Source organism: Osmerus mordax, chromosome 11, assembly GCF_038355195.1.
Source record: "Osmerus mordax isolate fOsmMor3 chromosome 11, fOsmMor3.pri, whole genome shotgun sequence".
NCBI lineage: Eukaryota > Metazoa > Chordata > Actinopteri > Osmeriformes > Osmeridae > Osmerus > Osmerus mordax.
The window spans coordinates 16,331,635-16,350,163 of NC_090060.1; the positions used below are offsets into that span (position 1 = coordinate 16,331,635).

General features: G+C 50.8%; 1 protein-coding gene across 1 annotated transcript; it reads right to left on the bottom strand.

Moving 5' to 3' along the window:
• Positions 1-238: 238 nt before the first annotated feature.
• Positions 239-18,529, bottom strand: LOC136951948 (endothelin-converting enzyme-like 1). The gene is made up of 18 exons (XM_067246612.1): positions 18,463-18,529; positions 17,669-18,393; positions 17,099-17,167; positions 16,807-16,917; positions 16,231-16,323; positions 14,478-14,602; positions 8,969-9,191; positions 6,935-7,033; positions 6,454-6,528; positions 6,082-6,185; positions 5,290-5,348; positions 3,986-4,037; positions 2,488-2,555; positions 2,013-2,137; positions 1,862-1,927; positions 1,602-1,697; positions 776-852; positions 239-544 (listed from the first exon to the last, which is right to left on the bottom strand). The coding sequence occupies exons 1-18, from the start codon at positions 18,527-18,529 to the stop codon at positions 445-447; spliced, it is 2,334 nt and encodes a 777-aa protein (XP_067102713.1). The 3' UTR covers positions 239-444.

Genomic DNA, 18,529 nt, shown 5'->3' on the forward strand with positions numbered 1-18,529 from the left:
TATTTGAATGACTTATGTTACAATAAACCATATTTCCCCTACCCTGCGTCGTTTTACGAAAATAATATATACTGAATAAGCATGATATTCTTAATTTAAAACCAATAGTATAATGCCATGCAATATATCTTGAAATACAAAAATAAATGAAAAAATAAACACAAATTTAAACATAGAAAAATATAGAATCAAATCATTTATACACTAATCGACATTTATCATGATGCAGCCTGACAAAAATTAAGGAATTCGCATATTGCAGCTCCTTCAGCTACTGAAATCATAGCCAGAAACATGAGCTATACTCTGAATAGGATGTTCGACAATAACGATGAACATGAAGCATAGGAGAGAGAGAGAAACGTGAGACAGACTGGTGGAGAGAGGTTGAGATCAGCAGAGGTCAAAGGTCAAGTCTCTTCACTAGGAGTCGAGGTCAGTGGGTCACCATACGGAGCACTTGTCCTTGGGGTGCATGGGAGAACCCTTCGGACAGTGAAACACCCGCGCAAACTCATCAAACTGAGACACGCTGCCAATCACCCTGGGGGGAGGGGGGCAGAAAAGTCACCAATGAGATGAGAGATATGCAGATTTCACTGCCTTCAGTGAGAGACTATTGGCCACAATGACATGCAGCGTATCAAGCATCACTTGAAGTCAACACCGTTGTATTACATTGTTCAGCACATTAAGGATGGGTCTGTCTGTATCTATGTATGCATCTATGTATCTATGTAAGTATGATCAAGGGCTCTAGAATGGGTCTATTTACCTGTAGTGCTCCGGGGCATGTTTGTCTGTTAGCAGCTGAAGGTAGATGGACTGTGACCTTCTCTTCATACACCAGTTCTGTCAGGAGAGAAACACATGTGCACATGAGAGACAGTCCAGCTGGGAGCCAGGACCAGTACTCCCTGCAGGGGACGTGAGCACGGGGAGACAGCACAGGGAGGACAGCACAGGAAGGACAGCACAGGGAGGACAGCACAGGGAGGACAGCACAGGAAGGACAGCACAGGAAGGACAGCACAGGGAGGACAGCACAGGAAGGACAGCACAGGGAGGACAGCACAGGGAGGACAGCACAGGGAGGACAGCACAGGGAGGACAGCACAGGGAGGACAGCACAGGCAGACAGCACAGGGAGGACAGCACAGGGACGACAGCACAGGGACGACAGCACAGGGACGACAGCACAGGAAGGACAGCACAGGGAGGACAGCACAGGGACGACAGCACAGGAAGGACAGCACAGGGACGACAGCACAGGGAGGACAGCACAGGCAGACAGCACAGGGAGGACAGCACAGGAAGGACAGCACAGGGAGGACAGCACAGGGACATCAGCACAGGAAGGACAGCACAGGGACGACAGCACAGGGAGGACAGCACAGGCAGACAGCACAGGGAGGACAGCACAGGGAGGACAGCACAGGGAGGACAGCACAGGGAGATCAGCACAGGGAGGACAGCACAGGGAGATCATCACAGGGAGATCAGCACAGGGAGATCAGCACAGGCAGACAGCACAGGCAGACAGCACAGGCAGGACAGCACAGGGAGACAGCACCGTGGACTGTCCGTGGACGGAGGGCTACCTGGGCGAAGGCGATGAAGAGGAGCTGTTCGTGTGTGTATTTGAGTCCGGGGAGGGGCCTCTCAGGCCCGTGCTCTCTCACCCACTTCTGATACGCCTGGAGAGACAAACCAACCAGCACGGCGTGAGACCGTCAATTGAGTTTTTGCATCCCTGTGAGTTGTGTGTTTAACAGGAGCTGATGTGTGTGGTAAACGCTGCGTCCAGGACCATAGTGGAGAGCTGAGTTACTCAGGTGAGTTACTCAGGTGAGTTACTCACAAAGTAGGACAGCTTCAGACCTCCCATGTCGGCTATGTTCTCCCCCAGGGTAAGACGACCATTCACCTGCGGACACTTCTCAGGTTATTCTTCTGTCACAGGTGTGTGAGTACGTGTGTGTGTGTACGCTTGAGAGAGAGTTCAAACCCACCCTCTGGTTGTAGACAGTGAAATTGTCATAGAGTTTGACGATGCACTCCGCCTTCTTCTGAAACTTCCTGTACGAGTCCTCAGTCCACCACTGCTTCAGGTTGCCGTGGCGATCGTACTGGCCCCCTACAGACATGAACGATTGCATCACTAAGATGAAGGGCAAGAGGGTGGGGGCGGGGTTAGGGAGGGTCGCAGAACCTGGAACTGCATGTCCTATCAAGTCTGGCCCACTCGCATGTTTGTCAACTACTTAATCCAAAGGTCATTTTTATTCCATGGGAACTTAATAAAAAAATAAAAATCAACTACAACTCTAAAATCTCGCTAGGCTAACCATTTCAAAAGGAAATACAGTGCAGCACTTATGGCAGTAAACGTGTGGATAATGTGGCTTGTGATAGCCCTAGACGTAGAGCTGGTATATTTGGCAGAGGTGAGGGGTGTGTCATGGGAGGTGAAAACAAGTTCCTCACCCCAGTCATCGTAGCCATGGGTGAGCTCATGCCCTATGATGGATCCTATCCCCCCGTAGTTCAGCGACCTGAAAGAGACGAGGCAGAGGGGTCAAAGGTCACACTGTCAGCTCAGCACACGCAGAACATTCACAGTCAATCGACAACGCATTACTAACTTGACTTTAACTACTAAAGAAACGTGACTCTGAGATATTCGTTGTGGATGCCAGATCTGACAAACTCCCATTCGGAGACTGCAATGCGGATTACCCAGCATGGCATTGAGAGGCGCACCTACCACCCCCGTCCAGAGGGGGGCGGTAGGCGGCTACACGCGTCACGCTCCGCCACACATCCGACCGTGGCAAAAGCACCACGGTCACCTCTCCCTGGCCGCGGCTGAGGGCGCTCGCTGACCCCACATCCCCGCACACCAGTGTGGAAAATGACTTTCTGACAGCTAGTCGATACATTTCTGACACACACACACACGCACGCACGCCTGCCGACGCACACATCCGCACGCACTCGCACACTTAAACTGCCCCCTGGACCGGAGTACACAAATTGGAGGATGGATGCTTCGTTACGGAGAGGATGATGGGAGAGCGAGTTTAAAGGGAGGTTTGGATGGCTGCTGTCGTGCGTATGGGGAAGGGCACAGCCACTCAGAGCACACGATGTCTCATATGAAATCAGAATGAGTGGTGCAGAAGAGGCTTCAAAACGGGTATCTCCGCAAACGAGTTAAGAGATGAGGGAATCAATCACTTTATGTTAAGTGGGCCTTTGGCTCGGTGGTGATGGTGGTTGTGTGACAGTGGGGGGAGGTTTAAAACATGGTGCATAGACGTTTAGCCTTCCTGTAATTCCTCCTTGATGACTTTCATGAGACACGGACGAGCGGCCATCTTGGTTCCAGGCCAGAGCGAACACAGCCAATCACAGCGATGGAAATGACAATTAATTTACAACCCTGAAGTTTGCGAGTGGAACCGCACCCATAACGAGAAGCTGATCCCAGCCACGGTTGGCATCCACGGGGAAATCAAATCTAAATGTATTTGTGTAGCCCTTTTTACAAGCATTGTCACAGAGGGCTTCACATACGCCCATAGAACTGCCCCTCAGCCAACCTAAACCCTCAAGGAAGACAAGGGAAAACTCACTAGAGGAGGAAAACATTTTAAGAAACCTTGGGAGGAGCAATTCAGTGAGGGATCCCCTCCTCCAGAGACGGTTGGTGACAGACTTTGAATCGGAGGACATCTCTGGGGAGTCAGGTGGCTGAGCGGTTAGGGAATCGGGCTTGTAATCTGAAGGTTGCCAGTTCGATTCCCGGCCGTGCCAAATGACGTGTCCTTGGGCAAGGCACTTCACCCTACTTGCCTTGGGGGGAATGTCCCTGTACTTACTGTAAGTCGCTCTGGATAAGAGCGTCTGCTAAATGACTAAATGTCTAAATGTCTATCTCAGGTGGGTCAAGGTTAGAGATATGAGGAAGGTCTGTACTCACTGAGGAAACTCGGGGTCGTAGAGCGTGGGCTGCAGGATCCCAGCAGGGAACACTGGGGGAGAGACACACACGCAGAGAACCACATCAACCCGAGGGTCGGGAGAGAGGAGGAAGAGACGAGCCGGCATCAGGAGGGAGGGAAAGAGAGAGTGGTGTGGGAATGGCTGTGGGAAGGAGAGACAAAGGCAGGGAGGCTGAGAGAGGAGGGTGGAAGGCAGAAAGAGAGAGATGGAGCGATAGGGAGGGTGAGGGTGCAACCAGGGAAAGTCAGGGAGGGGAGCAAGCGAGGGAAGGAGGGAGGGAGGAAGCCTTAAAGGTGAGGGGGAGGGAGCGAGGGATGGATGGATGGAGTGAGGAAGCCTTAAAGGTGAGGGGGGAGGGAGGGAGCGAGAAAGCCTTAAAGGTGAGGGGGGAGGGAGCGAGGGAGGGATGGATGGATGAAGCCTTAAAGGTGAGGGAGGGAGTGAGGGAGCGAGGGAGGAAGCCTTAAAGGTGGGAGGGAGGGAGGGAGGAAGCCTTAAAGGTGGGAGGGAGGGAGGGAGGAAGCCTTAAAGGTGAGGGGGAGGTAAAAGATGAGCTCTCAGGCCTGATGACTGTGTTTGTCTGGCTCTCTCCTGCAGATCTCTAACTCACCATCGATTTTTTCGCAGAGGAAGATTTAATCCACGAGGAAAGACACACACACGAACACACACACAGCAGGCAATACCATGGGAAGTGATGGGTGGGAGATGACAAAGTCGTGAGACTGAAGCGTTGGAGCCAGGTGCAAAGTTTACCGTGCATCTGTTTATCCCAGGGAAGGAGCTCACACTACAGACCCCACGGAAGTGAGGATGGTTGAAGTGAGGGTGGTTGAAGTGAGGATGGTTGAAGTGAGGATGGTTGAAGTGAGGGTGGTTGAAGTGAGGATGGTTGAAGTGAGGATGGTTGAAGTGAGGTTGGTTGAAGTGAGGATGGTTGAAGTGAGGATGGTTGAAGTGAGGATGGTTGAAGTGAGGATGGTTGAAGTGAGGATGGTTAAACGCACACGTAAATGAGGGCTTCATGTTATGGCGTGCTTTCAGATTACAATTTAGAACAGGTGCAACTAGAAGTGTTGTGGGTGTGTAATCGTGTATCACACAGTATATTGTTTTGTGAGCGTGTGTGTGTGTGTTCCTGGCTGTGAGTGTGTGTGTTTGTTCCTGGCTGTGAGTGTGTGTGTTTGTTCCTGGCTGTGTGAGTGTGTGTGCGCGTGTGTGTGTGTGTGTGTTTGTTTGTTCCTGGCTCTGTGAGTATGTGTGTATTCTGCTAACACTCACCCATTTGGTTCTTGTTAGGCAGGTAGTAGGCATTTAGAGCCTGAGGGGGAAGCAGCCACCTGAGGGTAAAAACATGTACAACAGAAGCTTACAAAACACACACACGGGCGGGCGGGGCACAGGAGGGAACACTAAACTGACTGTCTTTTTTCTCCCTCAATGTACACTTGATTAGCCGGCACTGGACCTACACAAAAGTAGGCTACATGTTTCTTTCGCAAACCTCGGGTGGAAAATTATTAAACATTCGTTTTAATAGCCAAGGTTTGCCTTCGCAAATGAGAACACAGGAGACTTCCTCCATCATAATCCCTTAAAAACCAGACTCATCGATTTACAGAATTCTCTGAAATGAATAACTCTGAAACCATGAGATGCCCTTGTTACAGAGGGAAAGAAAGATGGCTACAGGGACAGGATGGAGGTATGGAGAGACAAATAGAGGGAGAGGAGGGGAGAAGACATGTTTTCTCAGCAAGAGAAGAGAGGTGAATGATGAAGGGAGCACACTTGTGATGATAAAAGAGGAATATCTGATTTGGCTGTATGGCCAGGCTGGAGAGTGCTTCAGCAAGTCTGGAGCTCACAGAGTCGAACCGTGTGGAATACTAATGCTCATGTACTTTCCAAACAGATTTGAAGAAAACTGCGAGCTGACAGTTTGCCCATCTTTTCAAATTGTAGTGACCGTACGTGTGTGGGTGAGCCCCGTCTGAAGAGCACACCGTAACAGTTTGAAAGTAGCGTGGCCGTGTTTTGGAGGTCAACATCCGGGGGGGACGGGAGACTCACGCAGTCTTGTCCACTTCCTTGTGGATCTTCTTAACAGACATCTTGATGTTGAAGTTAATGCTGTTCAGGATGTTCTTGAAGTAGGTCTTCTCATCGACGTCAAACTGGAAGCAGACCACAGGGTGATGAAGTGTGGTGGGAGAGAGAGAGAGAGAGAGAGAGAGAGAGAGAGAGAGAGAGAGAGAGAGAGAGAGAGAGAGAGAGAGAGAGAGAGAGAGAGGAGAAATAATGAAGGGAAAGGAAGAACACGTGTGAGAATAACTAAAAGACGTCAAGATCAAGGTGGAGAAGGAGAGGACAGATTGTGAATATGAGACAGAGAGAAAGAGAGAGAGCGAGCGAGAGAACAAGAGAGAGAGGCTGTTAACTCACCCCGTATTCTTGGTCTATGAGCTCTGGTTTGAGGAGGAAGTCTGGATAGCCTGTCATCACCATCATATGCTGCAGCTAACAGAGAGAGAGAGAGAGAGAGAGATGTAGAGTGTAGAAAAGACTAGAAAAATATAGATATGGAGGGTTAAGCGCACACACACACACACACACACACACTCACAGAGGTCTCAGCCTTCCTAAACACCCCATCTCCTAAACACACATGATTTGCAAATCGCCCTGGCTCATCTCTCTCTCCCCCTTTATCTCTCTCTCTCCTTCTCTAAAATGATTAAACAACCCTTTCAAAACAACTCGGATTAGACCATCCCTGGTTTCAATAGTCCCAGTATATGTTTCAACAGCTAGGCTGTATCGTTGATGCGTTTCCTCTGAGGGGGCTAAGCTGCAGTGTGTCGCTGTCTGAGAATGTTTTGTTGCTGATGACGTGAGGAGGATGTGTTGTTGTTGTTGTTGACACCTTAGCTCTGGCGGCCTCCTTGGTGGTCTCATCCATCCAGTCCAGCTCTTGTAGCCTCAGGTCCAGGGAGTGCTTTATGTCCTCCACCAGCTCCTGTACCTGGGGAGGGGGTGGGGTCACAGGAGGGGGTTAAACCAACCTGAGTGGACCCTGCAGCAGCCGGAGAGGTAAACATTTACATTTAGTCATTTAGCAGACACTCTTATCCAGAGCGACTTACAGTAAGTACAGGGACATTCCCCCGAGGCAAGTAGGGTGAAGTGCCTTGCCCAAGGACACAATGTCATTTGGCACGGACGGGAATCGAACTGGCAACCTTCAGATTACTAGCCCGCTTCCCTAACCGCTCAGCCACCTGACTCCCTACAAGTGCACATTTTTAAATCTTCCAATCAGACATTTTGATTGGAAGACAAAAGCTTCAATTCCCTGCAGAGCATTCTGGATTCTGAAGCTTCCAGTCACTGACAAATGCTGCAACTCTGGGAGGAGCAAAGTGCCATGCCGCTATCATATACCAGACCCTACCCGTGTACAGATCAAAAGAAGTGCAGGGTGTAGGTCTCTAGTCTAGGGTCTAGATGTGGACATGGAACTGGGCTAAACAGGGGCAAGCTGATGTACCTGGGTACAGCAGAGGAAGGAGTGAAGAAGAAGGAGGGCGAGGAAGTGATGATGAAGGGCTTATGGAAAGAGTGTGGGGTCACGTAGGTCAGGCAATCCCATTGAACACGGTCTCCCAGAAAATGAACAGAGAGAGAATATGGAGGAACCCAGGGGAGAGAGGGATAGAGTAAGATGATGAAGGGCTTAGAGGGGCAGAGAAAGAAAGACAGACAGGGTGAAGAGAAAGTGGTAAAGTACAAGAGAGAGAGAGAGAGAGAGTGATCAGTGAATATGAGACAGGTCAACAGTGAGTGACCTAGACACACAAGGCACACACACAAAGCACACACACAAAATATACTGTGTGTATGACTGACATGTGTATGTCTGTATATATGTATATATATATTACGTAATCAATCCTTTAATCTTTCAACTGAATTTGCCATGTTTGGTTGTTATAGTAATAGTTGTAATAGTATACCGATGTCCATAGTAATGATATGAATACTGTTTCTGTGGCTCCACCGTTGCTTTGGCAATATGAACATTTGTTCCTTAATGCTAATAAAGCCAATTGAATTGAATTGAATTGAATTGAGAGAGAGAGAGAGAGAAAGACCGACTTCCCAATACACCCTGGTAAAGTCAATACCATGAAACCATTTCAAACAGCGTGACACAAGAAGGAACCAAATTCACCATTTCAATGCAGCTAATTATGGAGTGTCGAGAAGAAATGCATTACTAACCCTAGGCATGAACTTAGCATACTGAGAACTTTTTCACAGTATGCTAAGTTGTGAATGAAAGAAAGAAAGAAAGAACCAGCAGCAAAGCAAGATAATTAGTCAACCTACTTGACCAGGTAAACCAAGTAAAGGAAAGAAAGAGAGAAAGAAGGAGGGAGAGAGAGAGAGAGAAAGAGAGAGGGAAGGATGGAGGGAGAGAAGAGAGAGGTAAGGAGGGAGAAGGACAGAGAGAGAGAGGTAAGGAGGGAGAGAAGGAGAGCGAGAGAAGGAGAGCGAGAGAGAGGTAAGGAGGGAGAAGGAGAGAGAGAGGTAAGGAATAAGAGAGGTAAGGAGGGAGAAGGAGAGAGAGAGAGGTAAGGAAGGAGAGAAGGAGAGAGGTAAGGAGGGAGAGAAGGAGAGAGAGAGAGGTAAGGAGGGAGAGAAGGAGAAAGATAAGGAGGGAGAGAAGGAGAGAGGTAAGGAGGGAGAGAAGGAGAGAGGTAAGGAGGGAGAGAAGGAGAGAGGTAAGGAGGGAGAGAAGGAGAGAGAGAGAGAGGTAAGGAGGGAGGGAGAGAAGGAGAGAGAGAGACAGGTAAGGAGGGAGGGAGAGAAGGCGAGAGAGAGAGAGAGACAGGTAAGGAGGGAGGGAGAGAAGGAGAGAGAGAGAGAGTTGGAACCCCAGCTGCAGACCCGGTACCTTGGCCCTGCTGTGAGAGGAGAAGTGTTGCTGTACGAACAGGGCACCAAGGGCCATGCCGAAGTGCTTGTTGGCCTGGGTGAAGCAGAGGTGGCCCAGCTCCACCTGATGCTCCGTGCCGTCGATCTCACGGGAGAACTCGTGGATGGTGCTGCGGAACGCAGTGGACAGATGCTCGCTGAGGGCGGCCACGATGCGCCACAGCATGTAGTTGTGGAGCACCCTGGCGGCGAGGGAGCGAGGGAGGGATGAGAAGGAGAGAAAAGGGAAACTTTCTAAAAGGATGTTCATGTTTTATTCCATTTGTCAGTTTGTCTACGTGTCTGTCTCTCTCCTTCACTGCCCGACGGTCAGTCGGTCGGTCTGTCTGTCTGTCGGTCGGTCCGTCCGTCTGTCTGTCTGTCTCTCTCTCTCTCTCTCTCTCTGTCTGTCTCTCTCTCTGTCTGTCTGCCCTCCTCTCGGTTCCCAGGGGGAAAAGCATGGAGAGAGGGAGGGAGGGATGAAAGACGGGCCAGACTGTGAAGTCTGGCGTGGAGACGCTGGGGTAGGAGCTGTGGAGCGCCTCTCGGGGGAGGAGAGAGAAAGAGAGCAACAGGGGGCGCGGAGGGGGGCGCGGAGAGAACCCCGTCCAGAGGAGAAAGACATCATTCATTTATGCATTTTATCTTTGCAACTGTGTGCCAGCATCTGTCTAATGTGGCAAGAGCTAGGCATCCACGCTGCCCCCAGGACAAGTGGCCCTCTCGCCTGCCGCACCACGCCGTGTGAAACCGCTGGCTCGCCACGTGAAACCGCCTTCTCTGTTTTCCTGTTTTTATTTTCCATATGCGCCTCTGCATATTAAATCAAAACAGCCTTGGCATGCAGGCCCCAGTGTCTAGCCAACAAAGCACTTCTGAAGTGAATTTATTTGAGAAAGAGAGGGGGAGGGATACATTGACAGAGGGTGAGAGGGAGTGAGACGGAGAGAGAGGGAGAGGAAGAGAGAGAGACAGAGGAGGAAAGAGCAAGAGAGAGGGAGAGAGGACGAGAGTGACAAAGAGAGAGAGGAAGAGAGAGAGAGATAAGCTTAGACAGTGGCCTTGTTCTCTGCAACCTTTCTGCCCGTCAGTGTGGATGATGCAGGTGTGACGGCTCTGCAGGGTGCGTGTGTTGGCTTGATTTCTCTTCTGTCACCTGTGTGTTCGTTGTTTTTGTTGTTGGTTTATTACACACTCCACTCCGCTCTCCAGCGGTGCTCACCGCTGGAGAGCGGGAGACCGTGTGTGTGTAGTCATACATGTGTGCACATGCTAAGTGTGTTTGCATGTGTGACAGAGCCTGAACATGTGTGTCCATGAAACCATTAGTTAAATTAATAATCTAAGCTGACAACAACGTAAGGAGGACTGAAGGGAGGTCTAGAGAGAGCCGGAGGAATTGAAGGATCTTTTGTTAGATTCACAGTAATGACGAGACAATAGGTCTGAATCACACGGGATCCAATTAAAGCTCATTAGTGGAATGGAATTTAAAGGAGCTCATTATTGAGATAAAATACTTTCTCCCTCCAGACTACCTGAAGACATTAAACCACCATCCCCCACACCCTTATACACACACACACTCTCACACCCACATACATACATACAGTACCCACACACACTCTCACACCCACATACATACATACATACAGTACCCACACACACTCACAACCACCCCCACACACACATACATACAGTGCCGACAAACACTCCTACACAAACATGCATGTGCTCACAACCACATGCGCACACTAAAGCAGGAATACACCTACAAGCACACTTGCAGACCAACTGAAACACTCACTAATGCGTACTAGACACACACTTCACATTAGTTGTGTAACCCCCCCCCCCCCCCCCCATCACCCCCACCCTAACCCAAGATGACCATGAGTGAGAGAGTACAGACAGATGGACAGACGGAGAGACAGAGAGAGAGAGAGAGACAGAGAGAGAGAGGCAGAGGGAGAGGTTGTAGAGTGCCACTGGTGTTGTCATTAGTGTTTCCCCCTCATTGGTTCTCTGCTCATCTGGCTAATGGGATTGGATGTAGTCGTCTGGGCTCCACAGAACCTCACAGCGAGGGGAGGGAGGGAGGCGGGTGGAGGGAAGGGTGGAAAAGAAGGAGAAGAAAAGGGTGGGAAGAGGAAGGGGAGGAGAGGGGGAGGTTTGTGTTCTGTCAGTACTAACCAGCAGCACAGGGACAATCTAAACATTTACAATTATGGATGAATGAAGAGAGAGGAACTGAGGGATGGAGAGGGAGAAGAGAGAAAAAGAAAACAGCTGGAAGACTGAGGATTGGAACCGGGAGTGACAGCAGACACACACACACACACACACAAAAGGAACAGTGAGATTTGTAGATGTATGTTGGTTTCCTCTACTCTACCACATACAGGAGTCAGACATAGATCTGGACCAGTAAGTGTGTGTGTGTGTGTGTGTGTGTGTGTGTGTGTGTGAATCCCTGCGCGTGTGTGTCCTCCATTAATGGCCTCCCAGAGCCTCTCTGCTTCGTTGCTCAATCAAACAGACGGGCACCAAGCCCCTCAGTCAGGCCAGCCCCCCATTGAGACCAGACAGGACCAGTGTGTGTGTGTGTGTGTGTGTGTGTGTGTGTGTGTGTGTGTGTGTGTGTGTGTGAGAGAGAGAGAGAGAGAGAGAGACATAGAGAGAGAGTGTACTGTGTTTGTTTGATTTTTCTTGTTGAGATTTTATCCGGGTTTAGGTTAGAATCTTTGATATGGAATGGTGTCATTCTTGTGTGCACACGTATGTGTGCACACGTGTGTGTGATGAGGAGAGACTCCATCAGACACAGGGCTCTTTTGAACAGAATTTCCGTCAACTATGCAAATGAAGGAGAGGGGCACAGTAGGGAGTATGGATAACAGCAGGACCCATCTCTGTAAGACTGAGTGTATATGAGAGAGACAGAGAGGTGGGGGGGAAACAGCGATGCTAACCTTTGATTAAACACAGATAATGCACTCAGCAGGAGGGACACCAGACCGAGGCGATAGAAGATCAAAGAAACAGAGAAAGATATGAGAAGGAGAGCAGATGAAACAAGGTCGATGACAGCAGACAGGAAACAGGCTGGAGAGGAACAAGAAAGAGTTAGTATGAAGAGAGTTCAGAGGAAACAGAAGGAAAGAAGACATGAGGATTAGAGAGAGAGAGAGCGCGAGAGAGAGAGGAAGAGAGCGCGCGAGAGAGAGAGAGAGAGAGAGAGAGAGCGAGAGAGAGCGAGAGAGAGCGAGTTACCTTGGATAAGTACAGGAGAAAGGGAGCAAGAAAGATAAAGAGGGGGGTGGATAAGAACAGGGGTTGAAAAGCATGTAGGTCTCCATTAGCTAAAACACCAGGAGGGGAGGGAAATAACAAAAGAGGTGGAAGAAAATAGGAATATAGGCAGAGCATCCTGTGGCCTGAGGCTCTGAGCCTATTCGTTTATGGGACCGGTCACCATGGTGATCATAATGGGCAGTGTCAGAAAGAGGGATTAGGGTACGAGCGTGAGCTGACAGGGAACTGTACGAGAGCCCTCAAAAGCAGCCCCGCTCTTTTCTCATTAGAAAAAGAACATCCCACTCAAGTCCAGAACGAGGGAGTCGTCAGGGGAACGGAGAGATGAAGACCGAGAGAGAGAAGGGGGGGGGGGGGTGGTGGAGGTGTTGAAAGATATATTGATAGAAAAAAAAACACTTTTCAAAAGTTCTTTTGAAACTCAGCTCAACTCAAGTCTGAACTGAACTGACCTGGACTTGCATGGACAAACAGTCAGTGTTGGGTGCAAACAGACAGACAGACAGACAGTCTATAGCACACAGACAGACAGACACACAGTGCGTAGTACACAGACAGACACACAGACAGACAGACAGACAGAGTGCGTAGTACACAGACAGACAGAAAGACACACAGACAGACTGCATAGTACACAGACAGACACACAGACAGACACACAGACAGACTGCATAGTACACAGACAGACACACAGACAGACAGACACACAGACAGACTGCATAGTACACAGACAGACACACAGACAGACACGCAGACAGACACGCAGACAGACAGACTGCATAGTACACAGACAGACAGACAGACAGACACACAGACAGACAGACAGACAGACTGCATAGTACACAGACAGACAGACAGACAGACAGACAGACACACAGACAGACAGACAGACAGACAGCATAGTACACAGACAGACAGACAGACAGACAGACAGACAGACAGTCTGTAGCACACAGACAGACAGACAGACACAGACAGTGTGTAGTACACAGACAGACACACAGACAGACAGACAGACAGACAGACAGACAGACACACAGACAGACAGACAGACAGACAGACAGACACACAGACAGACAGACAGACAGACAGACAGTCTGTAGCACACAGACAGACAGACAGACACAGACAGTGTGTAGTACACAGACAGACACACAGACAGACAGACAGACAGACAGACAGACAGACACACAGACACACAGACAGACAGACAGACAGACACACAGACACACAGACACACAGACAGACAGACAGACACAGACAGTGTGTAGTACACAGACAGACACACAGACAGACAGACAGACAGACAGACAGACAGACAGACAGACACACAGACAGACAGACACACAGACAGACAGACAGACAGACAGACACACAGACACACAGACAGACAGACAGACAGACAGACACACAGACAGACAGACAGACAGACAGACAGACAGACAGACAGACAGACAGACACACAGACACACAGACAGACAGACACACAGACAGACAGACAGACAGACACACAGACACACAGACAGACAGACAGACACACAGACAGACAGACAGACAGACAGAGTTGAGTGGCGGTGGGGAGGTGGACTATATGTTTCAGTCCGGAAGTTCAGACAGTATTGGAGAGCTGTCAGCAGTTGTAGCTCTGCCTGTCACCGGCCCTTCCAGCCACCTCTGGAGTCTGTCATGAGCTCCCGCTGACAGCCCTGAGCGTGTGTGCGTGTGTGTGTGCGTGTGTGTGTGTGTGTGCGTGCGTGTGCGTGTGTGAAAGAGAGAGGTATAGATCAATACCAATCAGAAAGCTGTAGAGCTGGACGTTCACCCAACAACACCCCCACCTCCACACACACACCACACTGTCACCCACACACACACACACACACACTGACACCCACCCACACCACCCACCCACCCACATTAAACTTTTTCAAGACAAATTCAGAGACCTTATGACTCAACAGCGTTAAGGAACCGATACAGTCAACTTTTCTGCAGTCAACTTTACAGCAAAGTTCCTATGAAGCTGCTGACAGTACCCAGAAATGCATGAATTTTTAGTTTATCGATTTCTCTCCTTCCCCCCCAAAAGACAACCCATTTCTCTCCATCACCCTCATCCATCCTTCCCTTCACCCACGGCTCCCTCCTCCCCCCCTCTCTCCCCCCCCCCTCACCTTTTTGAGGTGGTCTTGATGATGTCAGAAACCTTCTGCATGTAGTCGGTGGCGAGAACCACGATCTCCTCGTCCTCCGAAAAACTGTCATGGAAGATCCTGTCCAGGAGACGCTTCCAGTGGAGCTGGAGGTGGAGGAGAGGTGGAGGGAGAGGTGGAGGGAGAGGTGGAGGGAAAGGTGGAGGGAGACGTGGAGGGAGAGAGAGAACATCTGCGTTTGAAAAACTAAATCAGACATGTTCTGTCCTCTCACTACTAATGATGAGTTTTGTGAAGTTCAAATTGCGGCAACTGGCTTTGTGTGAAATAAGCAGATATGAAAAGAGACGGGGAGATGGATTAGTGTGAGTGTAATTGGCATCCCCCATTGGTGCACGTCTGTCTTGGTAGCGTGTCAGTCTAATTGTCCATCTGTCACACAGCGATTCTCTTCCTCTCTTTTACCTCTCCCTTGGGTGTGTCTCTCCGGTCGCTCTTTCTTCTGCATCACTTCATCTTTCAGTCTAAACGTCACTCTCCTTCTCCATTTTTCAGCCTTCTGTCACTCTCGCCTCCTTTTTCTCTATACCTCTGTCACCAAGCTGTACAGTACCGGCCGCCTTCACCCCCCTCACCCACCCATCCCTTGTTTAGCCCCATCTCACGCTTTCTCCCCTAGCATCCCTCCCTCCCCCCTCCATCCCCACCCCCTCCTCCCCCCTCCCCCCTCCTCCCCCCTCCATCCCTCCTCCCCCCTCCATCCCCACCCCCTCCTCCCCCCTCCATCCTCCCCCCTCCATCCCTCTCTGCTTCGGTCACAAGTGATGAAGCAGCCGCTCAGATCTCCATCAGTTTCCCGCTGCTCACCCCCAGCGCCTCCTTCCCCCGCTCCCTCCTCCTCGGCCTCCCTCCCCCCTCAGCCCCCTCTCCCTCCCTCACGTCCTACCAGCCGTTGGCTCCCTGTGGACAACCCCCCGCCCCGCCCACATCTCCCCCCGCGGGCCCGACAGCTCTGCTGTGCCATGGAGGCGTGCGTCTCCAGTGAGCGCTCTACGGGCCCAGGAACGACCCCCTGCCACACACACACTTTGTAACGCTCTGCTGGACTTCAACTCGTAATCCATCACACGCGCTTCTGCCCATGGCCCATACACACACTCACACAAACACACACCAATAGCTAAGTAAGTGCAATACAGATACAGGTGTGATGTTGCTTGGGCTGAGGCTTTTTAGCGATGTGTGTGTGTCTAAAGTATGTGTGTCTAGTGTGTGTAAGTTGCGTGTGTGTGTGCACGTGTGTGTGTGTGTGTGTGTGTGTGTGTGTGCACGTGTGTGTGTGTGTGTGTGTGTGTGTGCACGTGTGTCTATAGCATGTGTTTGTCTAGAGTGTGTGAGTGGTGCACGTGCCTGTGGCGTGTGTGTGCATCTCGTGTGTGTGTGTGTGTGTGTGTGCACGTGTGTCTATAGCATGTGTTTGTCTAGAGTGTGTGAGTGGTGCACGTGCCTGTGGCGTGTGTGTGCATCTCGTGTGTGTGTGTGTGTGTGTGTGTGTGCACGTGTGTCTATAGCATGTGTTTGTCTAGAGTGTGTGAGTGGTGCACGTGCCTGTGGCGTGTGTGTGCATCTCGTGTGTGTGTGTGTGTGTGTGTGTGTGCACGTGTGTCTATAGCATGTGTTTGTCTAGAGTGTGTGAGTGGTGCACGTGCCTGTGGCGTGTGTGTGCATCTCGTGTGTGTGTGTGTGTGTGTGTGTGTGGGACGGACGGACTCACGTTAGGAGCAATGCGCTGCAGTTGTCTCAGAGTGATGCGGTTGTACATAGTGCTGATGTCTTTTCTTTGTTCATCATACTCAGACACCGTGATCTGAAAGAGAACGAGATAACATCAGTCACCACACACACTTCTATCCTCACACACACACACACTATCCTCACACACACACTATCCTCACACACACACACACAATCCTCACACACACTATCCTCACACACACACACACACACACTATCCTCACACACACACACACACACACACACTATCCTCACACACACACACACACACACACTATCCTCACACACACACACACACACACACTATCCTCACACACACACACACACACTATCCTCACACACACACACACACACACTATCCTCACACACACACACACACACACACACACACACACTATACTCACACACACACACACTATCCTCACACACACACACTATCCTCACACACACACACTATCCTCACACACACACACACACACACACACACACTATTCTCACACACACACACACACACTATACTCACGCACACACTTCTGTCCTCACACACTACTCTTACATTTGCCAGGCGTGTCTCCAGCTGTAGGATCTCCTTGGACTTCTGGGTGGCGTTGTGAGCTCCCAGCATGCTTAGCAGCCGCTCCATCAGGGCCTTGTAGGCTGCTAGGATCTGAGCATGACATCATCATTAATGGACAGTCAGGTTTGGATGTGTCAGTAAAGGTCAGCTGCAGAGTGACAGATGATGCTGGGAGGGTTGCCACTGGTCACACCACAGACTGGATGGAGATGAAAGGAGCAGGTCTGGAAACAGTCCAGGAGAAAGAGGAAGACACAGAGAGAACCTTTACCTTCACGCTGTCCTCGTCCTGTCCCAGGTACAAAGTCCTCTCTGGTAGAGTGAGCCCTTCTTGATCAATCTAAACAAACACAAACACACACACAGATCAACAAGACCTTTCTGTTACGGTATTCGTAGGTAATGAGGAGGCAAATGCAGTTTCGATGGTTCTTTTAGTGACCCTCAAGGGAATTACGATAACTGAGGCACATAACTCCGAATAAACAAAAATACATGTGACATGAGAAGTCAGTAAAGTGTCACGCATAATAACCGACAACCAAGTCACAGAAAATCCCAGGTTATATACTCTGCTAACGAAGATTAGATACAGGTGAACAAAAAACACAGGTGCGCGCAATAGCACGTAATCTGCACTGAACAGCGCCGCCACAAGTACGGGGAATGTGAGCGTAGACGTGGAGTCGCTGGTCCAGACGTAACAGTTTCCACAAAACTGTACTTTTTCAATTCCATCTGATGGATGATATTCAAAGGTTTCTAGATCATAATCCTCCATCTCACACACACACACATTCAAACGGACAGTACCCACACACACACACACACACACACTCACCCTGATAGTGTTGCGTGAGGAGTTCTTGTCGTCCACGTTGACGGTGAGGGAGAAGAACACGGCGGTGCTGTACACGCCCTGCGTCCTGTACAGCAGCTCGTTAAAGTCCGGCCTCTGGGGGGCGCCCTCGCTCTCCCACCCCGCCCCGCCCGAGGGTGCCCCCACCAGGTCCCAGCCCCCGCAGCTGTCGATCACCTCCATCATGGGCTCCGTGCCCAGCTTGTCGATCTCTTGGATGTTCAAGCAGGAGCGGTAGAAGTCCTTCACCTTGCGTTCGGCCGACTCGCGGCCTCGCCGGCGCACCGGCTCCAGCAAGAGGCGCCGCAGCTTCTCCTCGTTGTGCTCGCCGATGGCGGTGATCATGCCGTAGCTCAGCTTGCCCTCGGGCATGGTGTTGCGGCTCAGCCAGCCGCCGCAGGCGAAGGAATAGAAGTCCTGGCAGGGCTGGATGGTGGCGTCGATGTTAGACTGGACGAAACGGGAGGCCCGGAGGAGGGTGCGTTTGCGCTGGCAGTCCTCTCGGCAGTGGGGGTCCTGCTGGGCCTCCAGGGAGATGTACTTGAGTGCCAGCATGCTGCCCAGGATCACGCACATCCCCGCCGCGAACACCAGGGCGGACAGGAGGCAGATCTCTCTCCGGCTCCAGCGAGGAAGCCCCGCCCCGTTGTTGAGGCCGCTCATGTCCTTGCCCCGCCCGCCGGCCCCGCCCCCTCCGCCTCGACCACGTGCCACGTGGCGGTCCAGGCTCCCACCCAGGTGAAGGGTCATGCCGTTGCTAAGGATGTCGCTGCTGTAGCGACCGCCGTACTTCACTTCCTGGAACTCGTCGTAGTGAGCGGTGAGAGAGTAGGTCTTCTCCAT